This window comes from Sarcophilus harrisii, chromosome X (assembly GCF_902635505.1).
Source record: "Sarcophilus harrisii chromosome X, mSarHar1.11, whole genome shotgun sequence".
Classification (NCBI taxonomy): Eukaryota; Metazoa; Chordata; class Mammalia; order Dasyuromorphia; family Dasyuridae; genus Sarcophilus; species Sarcophilus harrisii.
In genome coordinates, this window is record NC_045432.1 from 37,564,772 (window position 1) to 37,588,923 (window position 24,152).

The 24,152-nt window shown below is 40.3% G+C and overlaps 1 protein-coding gene across 2 annotated transcripts in view; it reads right to left on the reverse strand.

Moving 5' to 3' along the window:
• The window catches only part of GPC3 (glypican 3), a 702,925-nt gene that overhangs the window by 262,435 nt on the left and 416,338 nt on the right, over positions 1 to 24,152 (reverse strand). For both annotated transcript variants that reach the window (XM_031945271.1, XM_003774804.3), the window contains 2 exons: positions 18,563 to 18,696; positions 5,164 to 5,289 (listed from right to left, as the gene is read on the reverse strand). In XM_031945271.1, coding sequence (XP_031801131.1) covers positions 5,164 to 5,289; positions 18,563 to 18,696 — 260 coding nt within the window. The remainder of the gene's footprint in view (positions 1 to 5,163; positions 5,290 to 18,562; positions 18,697 to 24,152) is intronic.

The following is a 24,152-nucleotide window of genomic DNA, read 5'->3' on the forward strand; positions in this document are numbered from 1 at the left end:
GGCAGTATGTAGGTAAAACTGAGGAGAGAGAGAACATTCCAGAGATGAGGACCAGTCAGAAAAATGCAGGGAACAGAGAGATGGCGTGTCTTGCTTGTGTGAAAGCCAGGAGATTAGTTTCATTGGGATCAAACGGTATGGGGGCGTAAGGTTTAAGAAAACTGAAAAGCTTGGAGGAAATTAGGCTATGAAGGACTTTGGATGTCAAAAAGATCATTTTGTAATTGATCCTGGAAGGGATAGGGAGTCACTGGAATTTAGTGAATAGAAAGATAGACCTGTGCTTTAGGGAAACCACTTTAGTGGCCAAATGGAGGATGGTCTGGAGTGGGAAGAGATATGAGGCAAGGCTGATTCACCAAAAGCCTATTGTAATAGTCCAACTTATATTGCCTACCCCTCAGGATTGTCATGAGAATTAAAGGAGATGATTCATATAAAACTTTCTATAATAATAATCTAAATAGCCTAAATGCAAGCTATTATCATCCTCAAATGATGAGTCTGTCATATATTTTGAGCTAGTATCTTTATCAGTAGCACTCCTGGTGGAAAGATACACAACGGGAAGACTTGGGTTGAAATTCTGGTCCCTTTGCATACTATCCATGTGATCACAGACAAGGAATTTAGCCCTTCTTTGCCTTTTTCTTCATTTGTAAAGTAGGGATCGTTCTATTTCACCTACCTATCTTCTAGGACTGTTGTGATAAAAGCATTTTGTTTTCCTGAGGCAATTGGAGTTAAGTGACTTGCCCAGGGTCACACAGCTGGGATGTGTTAAGTGTCTGAGACCAAATTTGAACTCAGGTCTTCCTGACTTCAGGGCTGTTGCTCTATCTACTGCACCACCTAACTGCCCCTGATAAAAGCATTTTTTAATTCTTAAAGTATTATAGAAATTGATGTTGTAAGAAACATTTTCTTCAAAACCCCCCTCCCCACTGTGTTATACACAAGTTTATAATATGCAGGATAAATATCCATGAAGCTAAAGATCACCATTTTTCCTCATGCAAACTTAAAAAAACCCTTAATAACAAATAATCTTTTGTGAGAAACAGTAGCTGATTCCATAAAAGAAAGGTAGCTGCTTTCCAACCCAAAAATGGCACCACTCAAACACTCTCATTGAGCCCAGAAGTAGATTTGAGCTATGTTGAGTTCTCACTTTCTAACCTGATTACCCTTATGACCAGTGGTGCACATTAATGAGCGAAAGAAGAAAGGCAAGGAATTTTCTCTCTGCCCAGAGTTAAAATTCTATATCACGGTATCACTTCTTTGCCTTAGTCTCATTTTCATTATGCTGTGACTGCCATAGTGACCTGGCCCCGATTGCTCAATCAACACAACAGTTAGAGTGTCTTCTGTCTACACATCAGGACAAAGAAAATCCCCCAGTTCCAGAAGGACAGAGATGGGAAGGGACCTCGCAGTCTACCCTGAGGTAGTTGTGGAAGTGGGTGAAAAACACAAGTCTTTTGAGTCACGAGACCTGAATTCTGGTCCCATTCTGCCATTTTGCACGTGGATCCTCTTGGATAAGTCATTGTGCCTTCTAGGACTTTAACTTCACTAGCAAATGGAGATCATGATTCCTTCTCTACCTTCCTAATGAGCTCGTTATAGGGTTAAATGGTTTAATATTCATTTAAAGTGCTTTGCCAATTATAAAGCACTTTACAAACACCCGCTCTCTTATTTTAGAGAGGAAATCAATGGGAATGGGAAAGTGACTTGCCCAAGGCCACAAGTAAAATGAAGATGAACCTGAGATTAGAATCCAGGTCTCCTCACTCCAAGTCCACTGCACTTTCCACTCCCTTCTACTGCTAGTCTTTACAGATTTTATTTTAAAAAATGTTTCCCAAATGTTTCCCGTTCCTTTACCATTCTCGATTTCTGAATGAATCTTTTAATTCAGCTATTCATCATGCATAGAAAGTGATGGGTACAGCAATGCCTTGTAATTATTCCTCTTTACTGATTGTTTAGTCACTTTCCAGCTTCAAGCAAATTCTTCATGCAATAGTCACGGACCGTGAATATGAGCATAGCACATATTGCCAAGCAATCAAAGCTTCAAAATTGTCAGTGAAATTACTTCTTAACTGACTACGCCTCCTCTTCCTCATGCCCTTACCAAAAAGGATGGGGAGCAGAATAATGAGGCAGTGGAAGGACTCAAAGATAAAAACAGAGAATTCAGGTGTTCACAGATTCCTACGGACTAAAATTATGGCTTTCTATGTGTCAATATATGTTAGAGGCACTCACAGAATTTTTACTATCCTCACTTTGACTATAAAAATGGAAAGAAAAATACAACCTCTCAAAGCACAGATGAAGTCACAGACTAAGAGAATGCCAGATCTAGGAATGACTTGAATACATAGAAAAGAGAATGTCTAATTTGTCCTCTATAGATTTACGATATGTAAAGTTTACTGGGTGCTCCCTACAGCAATGCAATCCTTTTGTCTCCATAAACTATTCACACTTCAACAGTGACCATTATACATCTCTTAATCCCTCACCCTCTCAGCTAAAGATCTCCGATTATGTCACAGAAAAAAATTGAGGATGTTTTCTGAGATCTACCTTTTTTCCCCTTCTCCCCATTTTATATCATTCAGAGATTCTCCCACTAGGGACTCCAACCTTGTCTCATGTGAATAAGTAGACCTATTCTTGACAAGGTAAATTCTATATGCACTCTTGATCCCATGGCATCTCATCATCTCCAGAAGATTGCTCCCTCTGTTCCTACTGTCTCACTAATATTCAATCTTTCCTGTCTATTGACAGCTTCTTGATGTCTACAAAAACCTCCATATCGCCACTATCCCCACAAACAAATAAAACAAAACCTCACTTGATCTAACCTAGCTATTGTTTTATATTCATTCTCCCCCTTCTTGGCTCAGCTCCTCAAAAAAAGCCATCTACAACTAAAGCCTTTACTTTTTTCCCTCTCTATCACTTCTAAATCCTTTGCAATCTGGCTTCTGACATCATTTAATAGCAACTGATCTCTTCAAAGTTATCCCTAATCTCTTAATTGTCAAATCTAATTATTTCAATCCTCATCCTTTCCCTCTCTCCCCCCCCTCCCCGTAAACTTGGACAAGGTCCATCACCTTCTTAACTTGGATATTCTCTTTAGGTTTCCTTAACATTGCTTTCTCCCGATTCTCCTCCAAATTGTCTGACCAGTTCTTCTCAGTCTCCTTTACTAGATCTTCATCCAGGTTATAACCACTAACAGTGTGGTCCCCAAGCTCTGGCCTGGGTCCTCTTTTCTCCTCTCTCCGTACGATCTTGCTTGGTTACCTCATCGGTTCCCATGGGTTCCATTTTCATCTCCATACAGATGCTTTTTACATCTTTATGTGAGCCCTAACCTCTCTCCTGAGCTCCATTCATATTGCCAACAACTTTAAGGACATTTTGAACTAGATGTCCTATAATAGACAAGGGCTTTTTCAAATTTTCCCATTCACAACCACTTTTCACCCAAGAAATCTTGACATGACTCCATCTTGAATCTGAGCTGTATTTCTGGCAGCATTTGTGCACACACAGTGCAAAGTGCACTTTGTGTGTTCAGAACCGAGACTAGAGAACACAAGGCTGAACTCTTATGGCGCAACACAGGCAAGTGCCTCCAGAAACACCTCAGATTCACTACATGTCTGATTTTGAATTAATTTGTACTCATTGCATTCAAAAACCTTTTACTGTTGCCAAGTTTTTCACGACCCTCACATTCGATTATGTGACCCTCACATGGGTTGGGACCTATAGTTTAAGAAGCTTTGCTATCAACATGTCAATCTTAATATGTCCCAAGTCAATACGTTTTCCTCATTAACCCTCAAACCCCCTCCTCCACTTCTCTACTGCTGTTAAAGCCATCACTATCCTTCCATTCATCCAGGCTCATAACCTCAGTATCAACCTCAACTCACTCCACGTTTCTAAACTGTTGACATCTTAATGTTTCTCCTTTTACAACATCTCTTGTATATGTCCTCTTCTTTACATTCACACAGCCACCATTCTGGTAAGCCGTTTTTCACTCCTCAAAAGGTGCCTTCCCTCTAATATTAGCTTCCATTTACATCACACATACATGTATATGACATAGTATGGAAAAAGATTGTATATCTGACAATTCAGATTTTTTGGCATGTTGCTTCCTAATGGAAGTGAGTTCCTTAAAGGCAAGGCCCACCTTTTTGTCTTTTTTTGCATCCCCAATATTCCTTACAATGTTTGGTATAACATAAACGTGTGATAAATGTTTGTTGCTTTAATGATTAGTCCAAGCTAGAGGGGAATCTAAGACAAAGCTTCGGTGGGTCATGACCCCACAAGAGGTTACCCAACTGAATGTGAGGATCATAAAATTATGATTTGTTGCCAGCAAATGTTTGTTTAGTATGCCTATTTTTATATACGTATATATCCAGAGTCATATAAAAATGTCTTGGGCAAATAAGGGAAAAAGTTTAATAAGCTCTGCTCTAAGAGATTATTTAGTTCCCATTTGCTTAGTTTACAGATAAAGCTAATTTAAGCCTATTAAGGAAAAGGATTTGTTCTGACTTACACACTTGATAAATTATAAAATGCTGGACAAGAAAACCATGATAATGTCTCCTTTGACTAAGATATGAATTTCATACTTCATGCCCAATAAATAGGAGAAAGGAGAGATCTGGCGTTAAAAACCTGCCACAATCTGACTCCAGCTGATCCTTCCTGTTTAATTTCAACTCTCCCCTCCCCAGAATGTACTTTGTTTCAACCAAACTGGCATACTTGATACTTTCCATGCACACACAACATTCAGTCTTTATCTCTTTTTGCAGGCTAACCTGCCTGCCTGGAATGCTCTACTTTCTTACCTATTATGCCTTTTGGAATCCTCTACCTCCATTTTTTGTCTCAGTTGAGGTACCACCCAGTAGAATCAATTTCCCTAGGGACCAATACTGTTTTGCTGCTGTTGTTTTTTCTTGTCTTGGTATCCCAAGTACCATGTATACAGTAGGTGCTTATTACGTGCACATTAAATGGATTTTAATGGCATCTAGAGAGCAAAATTCACACATTATTCAACTAATGCTCTATCTAGCACATTCAAAAACTCACCTTTCCACAATTTCTTGTCCATTCCAGCAAAACGTATCATTTTCAACCACTGGGCTATGCTTGCAGATGTAGCCAGGCAAAGCACTATAAAAGTCGCTTTGTGATCTCAATTTCGCAATTAGTTCCCTGAAAAGAAAAAAAACACCTAACATTAGATAAATGTTGATTCTAGGTAAAAATCTCATCTCTTGATTGACATCCCAAATGAATAGGTAAACTGCTTACAGAGTCCTAATAAGGATATTTCTGGCTTGGATTCATAGAATGTTAAAGCTGGAATCAAGATCTATCATGACCAGTCCTCTCATTTTACAGATGAAGAAATTGAAGTCCTTAATGGGAAAGGACTTTCCTATGATCAAACAGCTAAAAGGTAGCAGACTTAGGACCTGAACTTGTCTTTGGATTAAAAGCCCAAGACTCTCTGTATTACTCCACAATTATTTAATCTACTTATATTTATATGTTAATATAATCATAAACTCATAATAAATTATTAATGATGAACTGTAGTATTTAATATAATAAATTATACCATCAAATGCCCAATAAACTGTAAATTCTTCAATGATAGGGTCGGCGGCTTGTACACCTTTATATCCCTGGCTCAGCGTTCTGAGCAGAGAGTTTTTTATTAAATGTATGTCAACCTAAATATATGGAAGTGACTATGAATCAATACATCAAGGACTTCAGATTTTGTGGATGTGAGAATAAGAAGACTGTAATTTTTAGTCATGAAGAGTTACTTGAGACTCAGAAAGGTTAAGTAACTTATTCATGGTCGAACAAATAGGATAGATCAGGGCCTTCTTGACAACTTCATTCCCAAAGTACACAGAAACAAGGACCAAGATGGGAGCTGGTCCCCAAATCTGGAGACAGCAATGGAGATACTCATAACTAGGGAATGTCTATGTAACACAGATCTAGGGCAGGGGGGAATGAAGAAAAATGGACCATTTTCAAATAATAACTCACTTTTTTCAGCAAAGGCCTAGAAAATATTTATAAATTTCTCATTACGATTATTTAATTTCAGTCAATACCTACCAAGCCTTCAAAGATGGGAACAAGAACCCGAGCTAGTACCAGAAAATCATAAGCAAAAACAAAAACTAAAATACCAAATGTTAAAACTGATGAGAAATAAAACAACCCAAATAAGCAAAAGGATACTTATTAGTGACTATACATGCAACCATGTTCTTCTACTGTATGTTAATTTTAAAAAGCTTTGCACATGAAATTCAACAAGGTATATCAGCGTTATCCATTGTATTTCCTGTGACTTTTGCTGCCATTTGGTATTGTCATTTAAGGAGATATAGTTAGTGCATGTATTGGTCCTCTAAACTTCCCATATCTTCCCATTCTTTTTTGTGTTCAAAGTTACGTGTTTGAGCAGTTATCATTGTTCATGTCACATTAATACTCCACAGATTCATATATGACAATGTGGTTCAAGAGAAAGAGTAAGGTCAAAGGCACTCAGAAATTTCTTGTCTACAAATCATAACTATTTTCTTCAAGAAGACTGGGGAGGCTCTGGATGGGGCGAGCACTGGATAATATCACGTACATTCATATGCTGAAATGACTATTATCTTAACATAAAGGAAATGAATAGTTACTGATTTGAGAGTCCTTTCTAAATCAGCTACACATGTACAGTTAGGCTGTTATGTCAGAGCAAGGATTAAAATCAACCCTAAGTTGGAAGAGAACTAAATATTGAGAACGTGGCAGTTATATGACATCCAAACATGTCAGTGAAACAAAAAAGGAAGAATCCATTAACATGGACTGTGTTGATTTTCTAATGAAGCTTAACTGAAGTAAAGCAGTAGCCAAAATGAGGAAAGCAGAAGAATTCCAAAACTAGCCAATCCACAAATAGTTGTTTTTGTCAAGTGGGAAGATGTGGCAGCCAAGAGGAACAGCTATTTAGAATAGAGCCTAATTTGAAAAATCTTCTAAAGGAGAGTAAAGGAAGATTATGGTCAACTATGGACCTCTGAAAACAGTGCGAAGGTAGGGAGTTTGGAGAGTTTGTGGAAAGCTTGAAAGAAGACCAAATTAAGCCAGATCGAGCCAAGAACATTTAAGGATGGAACTGAAAAGTGGACAATAGACAAACATTCAAAAAAAAATCTCTATTTCTATAGAAAACTGTTTTCTCCATGCAGGAGAGTTGGATCTAATTAGAGTTATACTCTAATATTACAGTTTCCAATTGTGACATAAGGAAGTAAAAAATGGCATTAAAGAAAACCAATACAGAGAGAATAGCTATGACATAGCAAATGTACAGAGATTAGAACCAACAGAGCTTCGAGGGAATTGATGGACAGATTCCCAAAATTCTGAAGGAGAATAAAACACTTGAGAATGATCATGGGCCTTATTATTTTAACAAAAAAAAGCAATCAAGAAGAAATCATTAGCTACTGGTCTTCCAGCTAACCAATACATGCATGTTATAATAGTGTCCTTGACTAAAATGTGAGGCTTTCAAAACATATTCTACATAAGACCACAGATTTACAGTAATAAACAGTACTGAAAGATGTAAAGAATGTCACTTGATTCAACAGAGCAACATGAAACTTTATAAGGTCTCTTTCAACAATATCTGTCCTGTATGCAGGTTAGGCTCTTTGGATTGACACAGCCAAAGAGATAATCATATTAAGTATATCATCAGGTCGAGAGCCCGATGTGCTATGGTCCGTGGGGTCACAAAGAATTGGACGTGGCTGAATGACTGAATAACAAAAGCATCAAAATGGGAGCTATGCCCACCATAGACATTTTCCATTGGCATGATGAATACCAAATAGAAGAGGGATTTCCTATGGATGGTAAGGTTCTCCAGATGTACTTTTTTGGATAATATTATGCTGATAGATCAAGGCCCAGAGATCACATAGTATCTCAAATGAGATTCATAAACACATCAAAGAATCTGGCCTAACTCTTCAAGGGGATGGAGGGGATTTTCTTGACCAAATTAATGCAGTTAGATGGATGGTCCATTACATTAACTTATCAATATATATGAAATACCTTTCTAAGACAAAATTATAGAGCACGTTCCAATCTGTATTCATAAAGGTAGTGTTTTCACTGGAAATTCCCTCTACCAATGAAATCACAGGTCTGGTCCCCAAAAAATCATTATGTCTCTTTTGAATGGATACTGCAGAGTTTGTCAGAGAGAGTCACCAAATTTGTCCCTTTGTTTAAAAACCGATCTTCTACTGAGGATGTTTCAAAGCTGCAAAACATGTAAATGTGATCTCTAGAGAATCAAAATGGTGGCTCATCCAATAAGCAAAGATGTGGTTAACATGAACAGGTAGCCTATTACCAGTGATGAACTTCATAAAAGTAATGTTGCAAAAGATATCTTTAGTGAGATAAATGAACAGAAAAGGATGCGAGATATAGTCATGCAATGATTATAAGCAATCATTTGGATGTGAGGAGCATGGTCCTCTGTCATCTATGTTGAGAGTCTAGAGAAAGAATCTCTGAGTTGTTCAATTGAGAAATGTTTATAGGAACACATTGTAATTATAATTTTTGATAATCTGTCTTCATTTTGATTTCCCCTTTTTGTTGGTAATTTGATTTTTACAATTTAAATTTACAAATAAATGTTACAATTTATTAGTCTTTAAAAAACTTTTTCTTTCATTTATCAATCCAAGCATTTTTGTTTTCAATTATTTCACTCTTTTTTTTTTTTTTGGCTGAGGCAATTGGGGTTAAGCGACTTGCCCAGGGTCACACAGCTAGGAAGTGTTAAGTGGCTGAGGTCAAATTTGAACTCGGGTCCTCCTGACTTCAGGGCTGGTGCTCTATCCACTGCACCACCTAGCTGCCCCTGTTTATTTCACTCTTAATTTTCAAAATGTCTTCTGTTGTGCATGTTTAGGGTTTATTAATTTGTAGACTTTGTAATTTCTTTTTAACTGTAGGGTCAACTCATGGGTCTTCTCTTTTACTAATATACATTTTCAAGAATTTAAATTTGTCTCCAAGGGATGCTTTTTTAGCTGCATCCCTTGTATTTTGAACTATAACCTTGATTTTAATATCATCTTTAAATTATGTCTATAATATGCTCTTTGACCCACTCATTATTTAGCAAATCATTTTTAGTCTTCACTTAGGTCTGTTTCTGTTCCACGTTCCCTTATTGATTGCTGCTTTTTATTGCTTTATAGTGTGTAAGGAAGAGTTAGAAATTTCTGCCTTTCTGCATTTATTCATGAGCTTTTTATGCCATGGGAAAAAAATGATCAATTTTTGTGAAAATCTCATGTGTGTTTGAGAAAAAGTAAATTTTTTCTTATTTCCATTCAGTCCTTTCCATAAGTATATTAAAACCAGTCTTTTCAACATCCTGTTCAACTCTGTAACCTCTTCCTATGACCAGGATACTTTCTGCTTTGCTTTACAAGATTCTACTCTTTCCCGGTTTTCTTCACCTTGTTTGATTATTCCTTCTCTGTCTCCTATGCTGGGTCATCTCTCTCCTGCCCACCAAGTTCTGAGCCCTCTTCATTTCTCTCTCAACATTCTCTCCCTTATTCATCTCCACTATTGCAACGATCTCCTAATTGGCTTCCCTGCCTCAAGTTTATCCTCCTTCCCATGCATCTTCTATAAAGAAACCCAAGTGTTTTTCCTTAAGCACACAATTGACCATTTGACTCTCCTATTCACCCAACTCCATTGACCCTCTTTTCCTCTAAGATGAAACATAAACTTCTCTGTTTAGCTCTTAAAGCCTTTCACAATTGGAACCCAATTTATCTTTGCAGACCCATTTATATTATTCCCCTTCATGTAAGCCCCAGTGTAGCCAAACTGGCTTTCTTGTTGCCTATACATATTTTCCATCCCTTATCTCAGGGCCAACACACTGACCCTTCCCATGCCTGGAAGGGACTTCCTTCTCACCACAGCCTCGTACAATACAGATCTTCTTTTAAAACACAGCATAAATACTATCCCATTCTAAACAAGGCCTTTCTTCATCTCCCCCAACTACTAGCACTCACCCTCCCAAATTACTTTGCATTTATTTTGCATTTGTATATCAAGAAATATTTACTTCTATAGGTAAATGCAGTCTGATAGATTAGAAGGTCCCTAAGAGTGTGGATTGGGGTTTTTCTTTATATTCTTATCCCCAACACCTAAAACTTTAATAAGCCTAGTGCTTTCAGGGGCTTAATTCATGTCTTACAATTGATTTCTCTTTCTAAACTCCAGTTACACACTGCCACTGTCTGCTGGACAGCTCCATCTGGAGGCCCTATTAGAATTTCAAACTCAACTACTCCAAAATGGAAGTCTCTATCTTCCCTACTAAATGGACTCCTTCCAACTGCCCCTTTTCATCATATTTCCTATCATTCAACTTTATAAGCTCAGAAACCTCCTGATTCTTGCCACTCCATCACTTACCATATCCCAATCAGTTGCTAATCTTGCCATAATATCTCATAGGTCTGTCCCTTCCTTTCTACTTACAGTGGCTCACTGGGCCATGATCAAGTGTTCTTCAAGTTCTACTGATTTCTGCCACTGATGTTTATTTGTTCAGGTACCTCTGCCTTTCCATCCTTCAGGGAGTCTACCATTTTGTTGAGAATCATCACCAAAAATTTAGTCTTGCTTAACAGCCTTCCCCAGCTCTCGTTTTTTTGTTCTCTGTTAGGAGGAATAGCTTGCTCAGTCAGGGCAAGAGGCTAGATAGATTAAGATGACAAAAGGAAAATATATCAATTCAAAGATTTTTAAGTTTTCCTGTTTGGAGAGTCTCCTGTGAACAAGTGTTTGCTCTTCTCTTCCCAAACTCAATTCCATCTTTGTGGATGTCAGATCTTCCTTATTTTCTCTTACTAATAAGCTCTCTTACTGAGCTTATTAACCAAAGGGTTAGAAAAGTTTCATGCTAGATCTACTTTCCTTTCTGAGGTGTTTCTTCCTTATGGAATCTGATCTTCAGTTTTTTCCCCATAATATTTATTCATTGTGTTGGAGTCTTTTCATTTTTCTTATTCATGTTTTCAGTCAGTGATGTTTTGGGTAAAATCTTTCCTTACGAGAATTTTTCTATGTGATTAAATGACTCTCAGTGTGTGTGTATGTATGTGTGTGTGTGTGTGTGTGTGTGTGTGTATGTGTTCTTTTTCTTTTGTGTGGAACATTTGATGCCAATTGTGAAGTATATAGAGAAGCTGGTTTCATGAATTTTCTATTTGTTCTTCCATCTTTCAGCCAATCTATAAAACACTTTTCTACCAACAATCTTGTAAAGTATCTCATCATCTTCATTTACACATGAAGAAACTGAGATTCAGAGATATGACGTGAGGAAGGGAAAAAGCATGTATTAAGCACCAACTATGTTCCAGACATTGAGCTAAATGCTTTACAGTCAGTCTTGCTGTAAGATATTTCAAAAAGGCAAATTTGGTCCAACCCAAATCATACATTAGGGACATTTTTGAGTATAATATGAATGGCGACTTTGCTTTTGCAGGAATGAATAAAGCAAATTGCCCCATTTCCAAATAGCTCACAAGCTGTAAAGCTCCCAGGGCCCACTCCCACAAGCAAGCTTCAAATGTTTGTCAGGGTAAAGTGACATATTTATTGTAGAGCTTCTGGTGCACTTGGAGCTAGGGGCAGAGAAGGGCTGACACGTCCCACCCCTGACCCCTTCTCCGCCATGGCTTCTAGTCCCAAGGCCCAGAATTGTGACCTTCACAACTTGCTGGAGACTTTGTACAGCTCTGGGAGCATCTAGAAGACTAGAATGCATCCAATATTTACTGTAGTAATTTATTGCTTAACCATTTAACAGTAGGATTCCATGCTATCATTTTTATTAGGTTACTGTCTCTTTTTTGTGTCACTGACAAACTTATTGAGTCTGTGCCTCTGACTCCATCTTGCCCATAAGCTCTGTGGTTTTTATCGCATGATTTTCCACAGCATGTGATTTGGGAGAGTAGGTATATTGTGTCATAACAGAACTGACTATATTGTCTCATTGGATCTTCACATCAACCCTGGAAAGTAAGGGTTATTATTGTTGTTGTTGTTGTTGTTGTTGTTGTTATTTTCCTTTTCCAGTTTTCTCAAGTTTCTCAAGAAAACTGAAGCAAGCAGACTTCCCCAGGGTCACACGGACAGTTAGTATCTGAGGCTGCATTCGAACTCGGAACTTTCCAATTCCAGACCCAGAGCTCTCTATCCACTGAGGCGCCACCTAGCAGTCTCCAGTAACTTTCCCATGGCCGCACATCTAATAAGTAGAGTCTTTAGATTTCAGACCAATGTTCTTTCCACTTCACTGTCTCTCAATGCCTGCAAGCAGAGAAGAAAAGCTCAAACTTTCCCTGTATCTAGCCTTTGCTCAGCTATGGGAGGTGGAAGCTAGGGAATTCTCAGGCATTGGAATAATTATTCACCACTCAGGCTAAGAAAGGTCTGGACTAATGTACAGGCCTCTAGAGAGGCCCAGGGGTTGCATCTCATTTCAGAGACTGCAGGAGTCCTGAGCCCCAAAATGCCTCCCAGGGCTTTCTGTTCAGAGCTAGGGCCAAAAGAGACAAGCAGGAATGATCTCCCTGCATTAATACAATTTTCCATTTCATTACCATAGAGCTATTCATTTCTCCTAATAAGATTGAAAAAGAGCTCCCAACCCCAAGCCTCCTTTTAGCCAAAGGGAGTCTTCTTACAGCAAGGCTACGGTAGGAGAATGCAGAAGCCTGATCCAGAGGATTCCATTAGCATAGAAGGGGCTGAGAAGCCGCGGTTTCTGTTATCCCAGGCCACTCTCGATGGCTGTCCATTTCCAAAGAGAAGAGGCTTAGTATAGGGCTCAGAAAATAAAAGTCAACATCACAGCTTCACACAGAAGAAAAAGATGGGTTCAATTACGGGCTAATAGGAGCAAGGAACTGTTTTACAAGGCAACCACGCAGTTCCCCAAGAATTGAAACTCTAAGACTCAAAGCGGATGGCTGAGCAGTTTCCCCCATCAAGGAAATAGAATATGGTCATTAGTCTCTGGGAAATGATGTTTCTTTGCTTAATGAAGACATTATCCCTTAGGCCTTTTCCCACCTCAGAATCCTTGGTCACCACTTTCACTAACAGTAGCTGAAGAAACTTAAGCCCCCCACCCCAGCAGGGCCTTCTAAACAGCACTTTTGTCTGTCAACGGGCATTTATTAAATAAACCTACTATGTACGAGTTCCTCGGCAGACAAAGAAAAAAAGTAATAAAACCCTCCTTTCAAGGAGCTTACAATCTAATGGAAGGAGATGTCACATATAAACATATAAGTATGATACAAGGTAGAATGTCTTAAAAATCAAGGAGAATCACAGACAAAATGCTCCATGAAGATTTGAGGAGGGAGAGAACATTAACTATTGAGGGATTCAGAAAGGATTTGTGACAAACACGGAACCTGAGCTAAACTTGAGGAAACAGAAGCCTCTCACCAGGCACAGGTATGAAAAGTTCATCAATCGATTGGTTCGTAGAACTTGAAACAACCTCAGAGGCCATCCACTGGGTTTCCAGCATAGGGACAGAGAGGCAAGGAAAGGCAGGATGAGAATGAGTGAATGGAGACTGGACTATGTTGGTTGGGGTTTAGAGTTAGTAAAGGGGGGGGGGAACGTCAAATAATCTTGAAACAAGAATGTGGAGGGTCTCAATGACAGGCAAATGAGTTTATCTTTTATCCTAGAAGCAATAGGGAATTGTTAGATTGTTGTGTCATTTTTTTAGTTGAGTGATGGCTCTTTGTGACTCCATCTTCTTGGCAAAGATAACTGGAATGGTTTGTCAATTTCCTTCTCCAGCCCATTTTACAGGTGAGGAAACTGAGGCAAACAGGGTAAAATGACTTGCCTATGGTCATATAGATCGCAATTGCTTAACGCCAGATTTGAACATAGGGAGATGAGTCTTCCTAACTGCGGACCCAGCGCTCTATTCACTGTCACTTAGCTGCCCCAATAGGGAACTTCTGATGATTTCTGAGCACTGGAATGAAATGGTCAGAATTATTTTGTAAACTGAATGAAGAATGGATGGGATTGAGCAGAAACTAGAGGAAAAGAGATGAGTTAGGAGGTTAAAATGATGGGCTGGGTTTTCCTGAAAGCTTAAGAAAGGACTTACCTATTCTTTTTTTAACCCTCTTATAGTTTCCCATGATGGATTCTGGCAAACAGAGCCAAAGGAAGTTCAAGCATCTGGCTACAGTGAAGCAAAAATAAATTATAAGGAAACAGAGATTTTCTGCCATGGTGGCATCTCATCTGTGGAAACTCAGACCCATGAGAGACACAGTTGGAAATTCAACCCTTTCATTTACAGACAAAGGAACTGAGGCTTAGGATCATTAAGTGACTTGTCCAAGCTAACGCAGGCAGTAATGGGACAGCTAGATGGTGGCAACAGATAGAACGCTGAGCCTCCAACCAGGAAGACCTGGATTCAAATCTGGCCTTCAATATTTATTCACTGTGTGACTCGAAGCAAATGACCTAACTCCTATTTGCCTCATTTTTCTCATTTGTGAAATGAGGATAATAGTAGCAACTACCTCCCAGGGTGGTTAGCATGATCAAATTAGATATGAATTGTAAAGTACTTAGCACACAGTAAGCACTATATAAATGTTAGCTTTTTTCTTTGTTTTTTTTAGGTGTTTTATTTACAAATCCAGTGTTGGTTACAATACTGGAGTTAGACATTAAAGGACAAGTCAGAATTCAATAATAAAGATAAAGAAAGAGGGTGTTCTAGGTCCTCTAAGGCCATAATATTTAAAGCCAGAAGGAATTTTTGAGATTATGATAGTCCAGCTGCTTCATTCTACAGAAACGTAAACTGAGACCCAGAGAGGTTAAGTGACATACCTGATGTGACACAGGGAATAAGTTTGAAGCTGGGCCCCCTGAAATCTGACATGATCTCCACTACACAATGTTTGATTCAACAATGCTGTGGTTCAACCACAGCAGAGACATCTTCCCAGGAAGTCCTCCAGCATGGAGGTGCTCCCGGGCTGGTTCTCGAAGCTTCTGTCCACTAAACACAAGCTTTGACGACACTTTCCGGGCAGGAAAGAAAAGCTTTAAATCTGGGCCCAGAGACGGGCCTCACGTGTCGCGTCCGAGGCCCAACCTGGCAGTTTCCAGAGAGCCTCGTCACCAAACTGGCCATAGAGTTGGTACTTCTGTGGCCACGGCCACTTTCAAAGGCCAGCCAACAAAGGCAGGACAGGCTTGTGCCATGTGCCAGTGGAGCAGGGGAGATGGCTCCTAGAAGAAAAGCCTCCCTTGTACCGTGAAACCTTCTTCCCGGGGTACCATCTTATTATAAGGGGGTTCTAAGTGATAGCGCTTGTTGAGAGGCCCGATTTGCCCAAAAAGAATATTGAAAATCATCAATCCACTAGAAACACAATGAAGCTACTCCCCAAATGTGCTGTGGGTCTCAAACCACCCAGATGGGGGCAGGCAACTCAAACAGATGACTTTTCAAGACAGCCAAAGGCCATACTCCTTCCTGTGCAAGTGGGCTTTTTAATAAGACAGATGAGCAGCTTTGCAGCTCATAATCAGATCCAGACAGGCTGCCTCCGCCACACGCAGGGATGGTGACGACAAAGGCCCCTTCCTTTCTTCTCTTTTCAATTGAAATGGCGGTGGGGGGATGGGGAAGGGGGAGGGCGATGTGGAACAAGCAGAACACTGTGTAGAGACTACAGTGTAACTGACAGACACGTCGACTGGCTGCCAAGAGAAATCCCCCAAATATCGAAGAGAAGGAAAACATCAGCCCGCCCGAACCCCTCCCCAGCGCCATTGGATCAAATTGGCCAAAATGATGGAGCAAAAAGGATGTTCTGTTTAGAGCCAAAGAATCCCAGCCCGAATCTTGTCTTTGTTATTGACTACCTGTGCGATCTGGGACAAAACACATTGCTCTTTCTGGGCTACTGGCTTATTCCTACTGAAAATGAAAAAACAACTTGAAAATACTGAATCCCCACTCTAAATCCTCCAGTCCCAGCTCTGTTGCCTACTACCTGAGTGATCTCACTTCATCTGCCTGGGCCTCAGTTTGCATATTTATGAAATGGGGGAAGGGGGAAGCAGCTTATAGACAACAAGATCTCTGAGATCCATTTCGGCTCTAAATCGCCAACCCTATGACACTATCAGAATAAATTTCACAAAGGCAGAAACACAGATGATCTCTGAAGGAAAGAGGAGAATCTGAGTTAAGAAGGAGGCTCCCCTCTCCCTTCCCCCTTTTTTTGACCAAATCTTTCTTGTTTTCAATTACAAAATGGGGCCAACTTTCCTTAGAGGTGGGGGGGGGGGGAGCAAGGACGGCTCTCCCTGTTGAGTGAGATTTCAAAGTGCTGATGTCAATTTTTCTGCCACTACCAGGGAGGGGGGTGTGAGGCAGCCTTTGTGTCCAGACTGAGGAAGGGCTGTTTCAGCCGTTTGTCTGAAGGGATTCTAGAAACTTTCTTCAGGGGGCCCTTTGGTGTCATGAATTTGCCTTTTGTTTTTTTTTCTTCTTTGTAATTTTTCATTGATACTCTTTAAAAAAAAATCGGCACTTCCCAATGCTCCCCCCCCCCCCAATCCCAGTAAGGACCTTCTTTCCTAATAAAGAAGTACAGTTAAGCAAAACAAACGGACCCTTTGGCCACATCTGCCGGCACCGGCCTCATTTTACCCCCAGTGTCCCCTGCCTCCCTGCAAAAAAAGGTATGGCTGTGTTTATGCTTTTCTAAACCCCCCCCAGAAGGGACTTTTCTTCCAGGTTCCCCACACCGAGCCTACAGTTGCCTTGAATGCCAATGGTCAACTTTTAAAAGCATTTATTTTCTATTTTTCAATCCCCAGCAGTGCCCTGCACACAGTCGGCATGACAAACGCATGAACAGTTGCTGAATTTTTCAAAAACCCTATCTTTCTATGATCCAAGGACACAAAGCCAGCTAGTAGCAGAGCTGAGCCTCCAAGCTGGGTCTTCTGAGTCCTAATTTAGGGTTTTTCCACTATATTCTGCTGCTTTCTTCTAGCTGCCACAACCTTTGTTATATTACTTGTTATTCAGTCCTTCAACTGCAGTCCTAAGAGTTAAGAACCAAGAGGCTCTCTTCAAACCAGTCGATCGATTGCAGCCTCAAGTCAGAGCAGTGTGCTGGTGCATGTACGCTCACCCGGCTTCTTTGTGTCCAAGCCAGTCTGGAGCTAATGCCTCCACAAGGCATTGTTGTTCCCAATGGGAGCAGCCAAAACTGTCATTTAAAAAAAATCCCAGCCGAGCCAGACTCCCAGCATAAAGTGTTTTATGAGCACTGGGCTGGGAATCAGGAGACCTGGGCTCAGGGCCAGTCTAGCTTTGTGACCTTGTACAGCTCACTAGTCCTTCTCTGGAACTTGGCATCCTCCTGTATAAATCAAGGAGGTCCGTAGACTTTAAAGCCAAGCGGTCTGCAAGGTCATCCGGTTCAAATCCGTCGTTTGACAGATGAATAAACTGAGGCCCAGAGAAAGGAAGGACTCAGTCAAGGCCAGACATAGGTAGTAAAAGAAATAGAACTAGGATTCCAGCCAGCTGTCCCAATCCAGTTTTCTTTCCATATTACCTCCTAACAACCAGACAAGATGGTTGCTAAGGTCCCCTGTAGCTCTGACATTTTATGATTTAATCCACAAATATATCTGAAAGAGCCTACTCTAAATACCATACCCTGTGTTCCTCTGATACACACACAAACATACACACACACACACACACACACACACATACATATTTAATGGCACTTTAGTAGCTGCTTGACTCTGGACAAATCTTTAGCTTCTCTCTGCCTCCATTTCTTCATGTGCAAAATGAGATTGGGCTAGAACAGTAGTGTCACACTCGGAGAGAAACCATATCCCAGGACCCCTGAAAGCTCCAGCCTGATTTAGAGGTAATGTGATCTCTGCTTGCATTATTATTTATTTGGGGGAATCGGGGTTCGGGCCACTGGCAGGAGCATCGTGGGCCATGCATCTGATATCCGTGAGCTCCATGACCGCCAAGTCCTTTCCAGCTCTCACATTCCACGAGTTCAGGAAAATAGGCTGGCTATGATCTAGTGCTACCTGAGCCTTCTTTGAAAATGCCCGGATGACACAATTTAATTAATCACACACTTTCCTCAGAAGGGTTGTACAATGCACATTTACCAAGCTTTTCCCCGAGATTATTTTGTAACCTTAAGACACAATTGCCAATTGTGTGGCGTAACGGAACAAACCAAATTCTCACCTCCTCCTGCTGGATAAGGTTTCTTCATGTTCTACATGAGCAACTTTTAATACTCTCTTGTCAATAAACAGATCTTCAGGATAATAGGCCGATCTATATTGCCGCTGCTGAGAATGGGCACAGAGCTTGCCAATCTGAAAAAGAAAGAAAATATCAGTCTGGGTGCTTCCACCAACATGAGAGTAGTAGCCACGTTTGCATGTTCCCCCACTGCTCCCCCAATTCCTCTCCTTTGAGCCTCACTCCCAGAAGAATCTCAAAGAAGGGGAAAAGCTCCTAATCCAATAGGAAAAGATGGCTCTGTAGCCTTCAATGGTTAGTAAAGTGCAAAGAGATACGATGGAAAGAGCTTGAAGTTGGACTTGGAGGACATGGATTCAAATCCCAGTGCTAAGAATTACTAGCTGAGTGATCGTGATGTTTCCCTTCCTCATCTCAAGCGTATGCCAGTACCCACTATTTGAAAGTGAGGGTAATGATCAGGCACTAACTTGGACCCTTTTACAGCTAAGAAACATCAGATCCCCAGAGGAAGTACATTCCCCAAGGTCGCAAGCTAACCAGACACTGATCTGCTACGGCTCAGAGTCCAGTGAATCTCTTCCACAGGTAGAGTCATGGCAAAGACCCACACTGCGAGGAGCATGGAGACCTCAACAGTATCTTACAAGTCTATTTTATGAGTGTGAGATTTCAATAACAACATTAATACTACAATGTCTAATGCAATGAGCTACTGGGTAATTCGAAAATCCTATTCAGTGAAGGAATCAGTCTATCAACTTCCCAATCCCGTGCAGCTCCTGAATCATGCAGTATATCGGCAAAAATCCATTTACGACTGACACCCGGTGAAAGTTACTACAAAATCTGGTGTCATAGAGATCAAGATCTCTTCGATCTGGAAACTTGAGTCCATGCAACTGTACTCAAATAGCAAGTGGAAAGACCATTGGATCACATAATCCTTGGGGCTATTTAGTTTAAAGAGAATTAAAGACAATGAATGCAATAAGCATGGGTAACCAGAGAAGAGGATCAGTAAAGAAAGCTTATCATATGAAAATCTACCAGGTGGGCATGCTTAGTGCAAATCCGAATAGAGCTCAAGCCTGACCTCAGAACTTAACACAATGTCATAAGTAGCTGATGTGATGACAAGACTTATTGGCTTCAGAGAAAGAACAGAAAGAAAGAGAATGAAAGAAAGAACAAGAAAGAGATAGAAAATAGAAAGAAAGAAAAAAAGAAAGAGAAAGAAAGAAAGAAAGAAAGAAAGAAAGAAAGAAAGAAAGAAAGAAAGAAAGAAAGAAAGAAAGAAAGAAAGAAAGAAAGAAAGAAAGAAAGAAAGAAAGAAAGAAAGAAAGAAAGAAAAAAAGAAAGAAAGAAAGAAAGAAAGAAAGAAAGAAAGAAAGAAAGAAAGAAAGAAAGAAAGAAAGAAAGAAAGAAAGAAAGAAAGAAAGAAAGAAAGAAAGAAAGAAAGAAAGAAAGAAAGAAAGAAAGAAAGAAAGAAAGAAAGAAAGAAAGAAAGAAAGAAAGAAAGAAAGAAAGAAAGAAAGAAAGAAAGAAAGAAAGAAAGAAAAGAAAGAAAGAAAGAAAGAAAGAAAGAGAAAGAAAGAAAGAAAGAAAGAAAGAAAGAAAGAAAGAAAGAAAGAAAGAAAGAAAGAAAGAAAGAAAGAAAGAAAGAAAGAAAGAAAGAAAGAAAGAAAGAAAGAAAGAAAGAAAGAAAGAAAGAAAGAAAGAAAGAAAGAAAGAAAGAAAGAAAGAAAGAAAGAAAGAAAGAAAGAAAGAAAGAAAGAAAGAAAGAAAGAAAGAAAGAAAGAAAGAAAGAAAGAAAGAAAGAAAAGAAAGAAAGAAAGAAAGAAAGAAAGAAAGAAAGAAAGAAAGAAAGAAAGAAAGAAAGAAAGAAAGAAAGAAAGAAAGAAAGAAAGAAAGAAAGAAAAAGAAAGAAAGAAAGAAAAAGGAAAAGGAAAAGGAAAAAAAGGAAAAAACAATACACAAAGCACCAGGGATACAAATTTTAAAAATTAAATCAGTCCCCACCCTCAAGGAACTTGCATTCTAGTAGGAAGAGAAGACATATAGAATGATCAGGAAAAGGCAGTTTTGGTCTGTAAACTTACAGGGATAGTGAACAGGGACATGGGAGAATTAATTGGCACTGCTCTTTCCAGAAGCAGTGGTAGTAAAGGTGCAGAGTTCTCAGTACACAAGATGGAAGAGCAAACAGTAAGAGGGAAACCAGGGTAAATAACGCTAGAAAGTGAATTGTGGCCTGGTCTAGCTGGGATCACAGGAGTTTGCTCCCTCCCTCCCTAATCAGAACAGCTGAGGCACAGGTAGGATTTTCAAAGTTGAGTGTATTAACTCCTCCAGGGCATGGTCTCTGGACAGGAAGTAGCAGGAACACATAATGAAAACATGTAGGCAAGAAGACAGGAAAATGTCCAGAGTGGGTTCCGAAGGGAGGGAGAGATAGGGGAAAGGAAGAAAGAAGAGGAAAGAGAAGATGAAGATGAAGGCGAGGGAACTTATCTCAGAGCCTTCTGCCTTCGAGTCCAGCAACCTTTCATTTGGTACCCATATTCCCTTAGTTTTCAGAAAACAAATCCAACTTGTTGTCAGGCAGATTCAGGTTCCTATGTTTTGCCTGGACTGCTGTAACAACCTCCTACTTAGTCTCCTTGTCTCCAATTTATGCCATTTCTAAACATCCTCCATACATATGTCAAGGCTGATTATATTTATAGCTACCAAGACAGTGAGGTGGTGTAGGGAACAGAGCACTAGATCTGGACTCAGAGAATCCCAAGTTCAAATCCTGTATCAGACACCTAATAGCTATGTGTCCGCGAGTCACTTAATCTCTGTTTGCCTTGCTTTCCTCAACTGTAAAATGGGTACAGTAATGGAATGAGAATGCTGTGAGCAAATGAAATAATATTTGTAAGAAGTGTTTTGCCCAGTGCCTGGCACCTAATAGATGCTACCTAAATGCTTAATCCCTTCTCTTTCTCCCACCCCAGTGTCCAAACCATCTGTGGGTTTCCATGATTTCTACTTGGCCCTCAAAATCTCTCAAACTGAACTCAGATCATCCACCTCCAGATACTTACCTTAGCCCAACTGGACCATGTTAACTATTTCCTAATATGAAAGCTTCTGTCTCCATGAATTTGCACAGAATGTCGATCACATTTCAAATGCACTGTCTCATTATATCTGTTTTTTGGAATCCTTAGAAACCTGCAAAACTCAGCTCACGTATCCCCTTCTCTGTGGAATCTTCCTCGACTGTGTGACATTAGGTAGAGCTTTGCCCTCTCTGAGCCTCAATTTTCTCATCTGTCAAATGAGGACCACGTGATCCCATTATATTCAAGAAATGCTCCCATCGTGGGGAATGCACTGTGCTAGACACTAGAAGAGGTGTAAAATTTGTTTCAGAGACAGGCCCTTTCTTCCTGGAGACATTACACATGCACAGATAATAAATAATGCATAATATTACGATAGTCTCCAAAGAGAATTGCAAAACCACGTGCCGAATGAAATCTGAGGGTGCTGTCGGCTAGGGGAGAAGGAGGTACACCTGAAATCGAGAGAAGAGAAAAGACAATCCAGGAGGCTACGGCTTGGGCCAAACCATGGAGACGGAAAAGTGGTCACACGGTCAGTGGAGGAGTCACCATATTCAGCTGCACCAGAGCACATATGTAGAAGAGAATGGGATAAGCTTGAAATGTAAGGTGGTAAACATATTGGAGAGGCCTGGATTGCCAGATCACCTCAGGACTTTATAGACAATGGAGAGTCACTGAGGGCATCAGTCCGGGGAAATGATATCACCAGTCCTATGCATAAAGATCTGGCAGCGGTGGAAGAGGAATTGGAAAGAGGAGCACAGAGACCAGAAGAGCTGTTGTAAAACAACAGTGATGGGTCAGCATTAGAATAATAATAACCGGGACAGCCAGCATTTCTATAGCACTTTCAGGCTTGCAAAGCAGGGTCCACATGTGAGCTTATTTAATGGTCCCCACCTCAATCCTGGGAGGTAGCTGCTATGATTATTATTGATTATTAATTATCCCCATTTGCCAGAGCATCCAGACTTGCCCAGGGTCACAAAGCTAGGAAGAGTCTGAGAAAGGATTTCAAGTCTGCTCTTTGGGACGCCAAGCCTAGCATTATTACCCACTGCATCACCTAGCAACCTCACAATGCGAGTTACACAGAATATGTGTTATTATTATCATTGCCACTTTATAGATGGGATAACTGAGTGGTAATGCACTGTACTAGAGTGGTAGCCATGGGAACCGAGAGACGGGGAGAGATGGGAAAGATAATGGGGAGACAAAACTGGCAGAGCTTGGCAAAGGATTGGACACGAGGAGTCAAATGGAGGGAAGGGTCCTTGGGAAACTAGCCCAAAGTGGCTAAATGCTGGAAGCACTGATGGAAGTGGCGAAGCCAGAAGGGCAAGCAGCCTTAGGCAGAGAGAGCTCTGATATAATTTCAAGGCCCTAGGAAAAGGGTATGAAGTTAGATTCCTCCTCTATGCCTGCATTGTTCAAAAGGAACATTTCTATTCTGTACCGGGGGGTATTTGGAGATTTATGGGTAAGGGATGGGCAGTACAGGGAAGAAGCTCCCACCACTGCTAGGTACAAGGTGGACCTGCTTACTCCCCTTTTCTTCTGGGGCGATTCAACAAGTAGAGTTGCTAAAACAGGGAAGATCAGAATAGGATGAATTCTATACATCTACTAAACAAAAATTCTAGTACTTCAGAGGTGTCCAAATAGAGTGATGGACACAGAATCGGGAAATTGGTTCAAATCCAGACACAGACATTTGCTATCTATATGATTCTGGGCATGTCACTCAATTGCTGTCTGCCTCAGTTTCCTCTTCTGTAAAATGATAACAAAACAGGCAATTCTGACTTGGGAACGACTGCTCTCCTCACCTAACGGTTCTGAAAATATAACCTGGAAAGCCAAATGACCTGTTAGCTAGCCAGAAAACAGAGAAATCCAAAGGAAAGAGCCAGAGAATGATTTAAGAGGAGTAGGCTTTAAATCCCAGCTTTACATTGCAGAACTTCACATATAGAAATCAGTTACTTCCCATTCCAGCCAAAGTGAATTCCCCACAGAAGAGAAGGAGACTGCGGAATGACCAAGTCTCAGACTTTGAAGGTCTCTCAGAGGCCATCTTGTCCAACCTCTACCTGATTAAGAAAGGAAGACCCTCTAAAATAAACCCAGCCAGTGGCCATTCAGTCTTGCTACCCTTAACTTTCTATTTGTTTTCTATGGGCTCCACTTGTTATCCTTTAAAATCAAGCTTAAATCTGCATCTCAAAATCTTCTAGTTAGAGCTCTTAGTCCTGCATGCTGGGGCCCAAGCCCTCCTCCATGTGATAACCCTTCTAATACTGGAAGACATTTATTGTACCCCATCCCCTTAACTCTTCTATTTTCTTCAGGGCAAACAAACCTTCGGTTCTTCCAAGAGATCCTTGGATGGCATTATTTCTAAGCCTCTATCACTAGCCTAACCATCTCCCCACATGATCGCT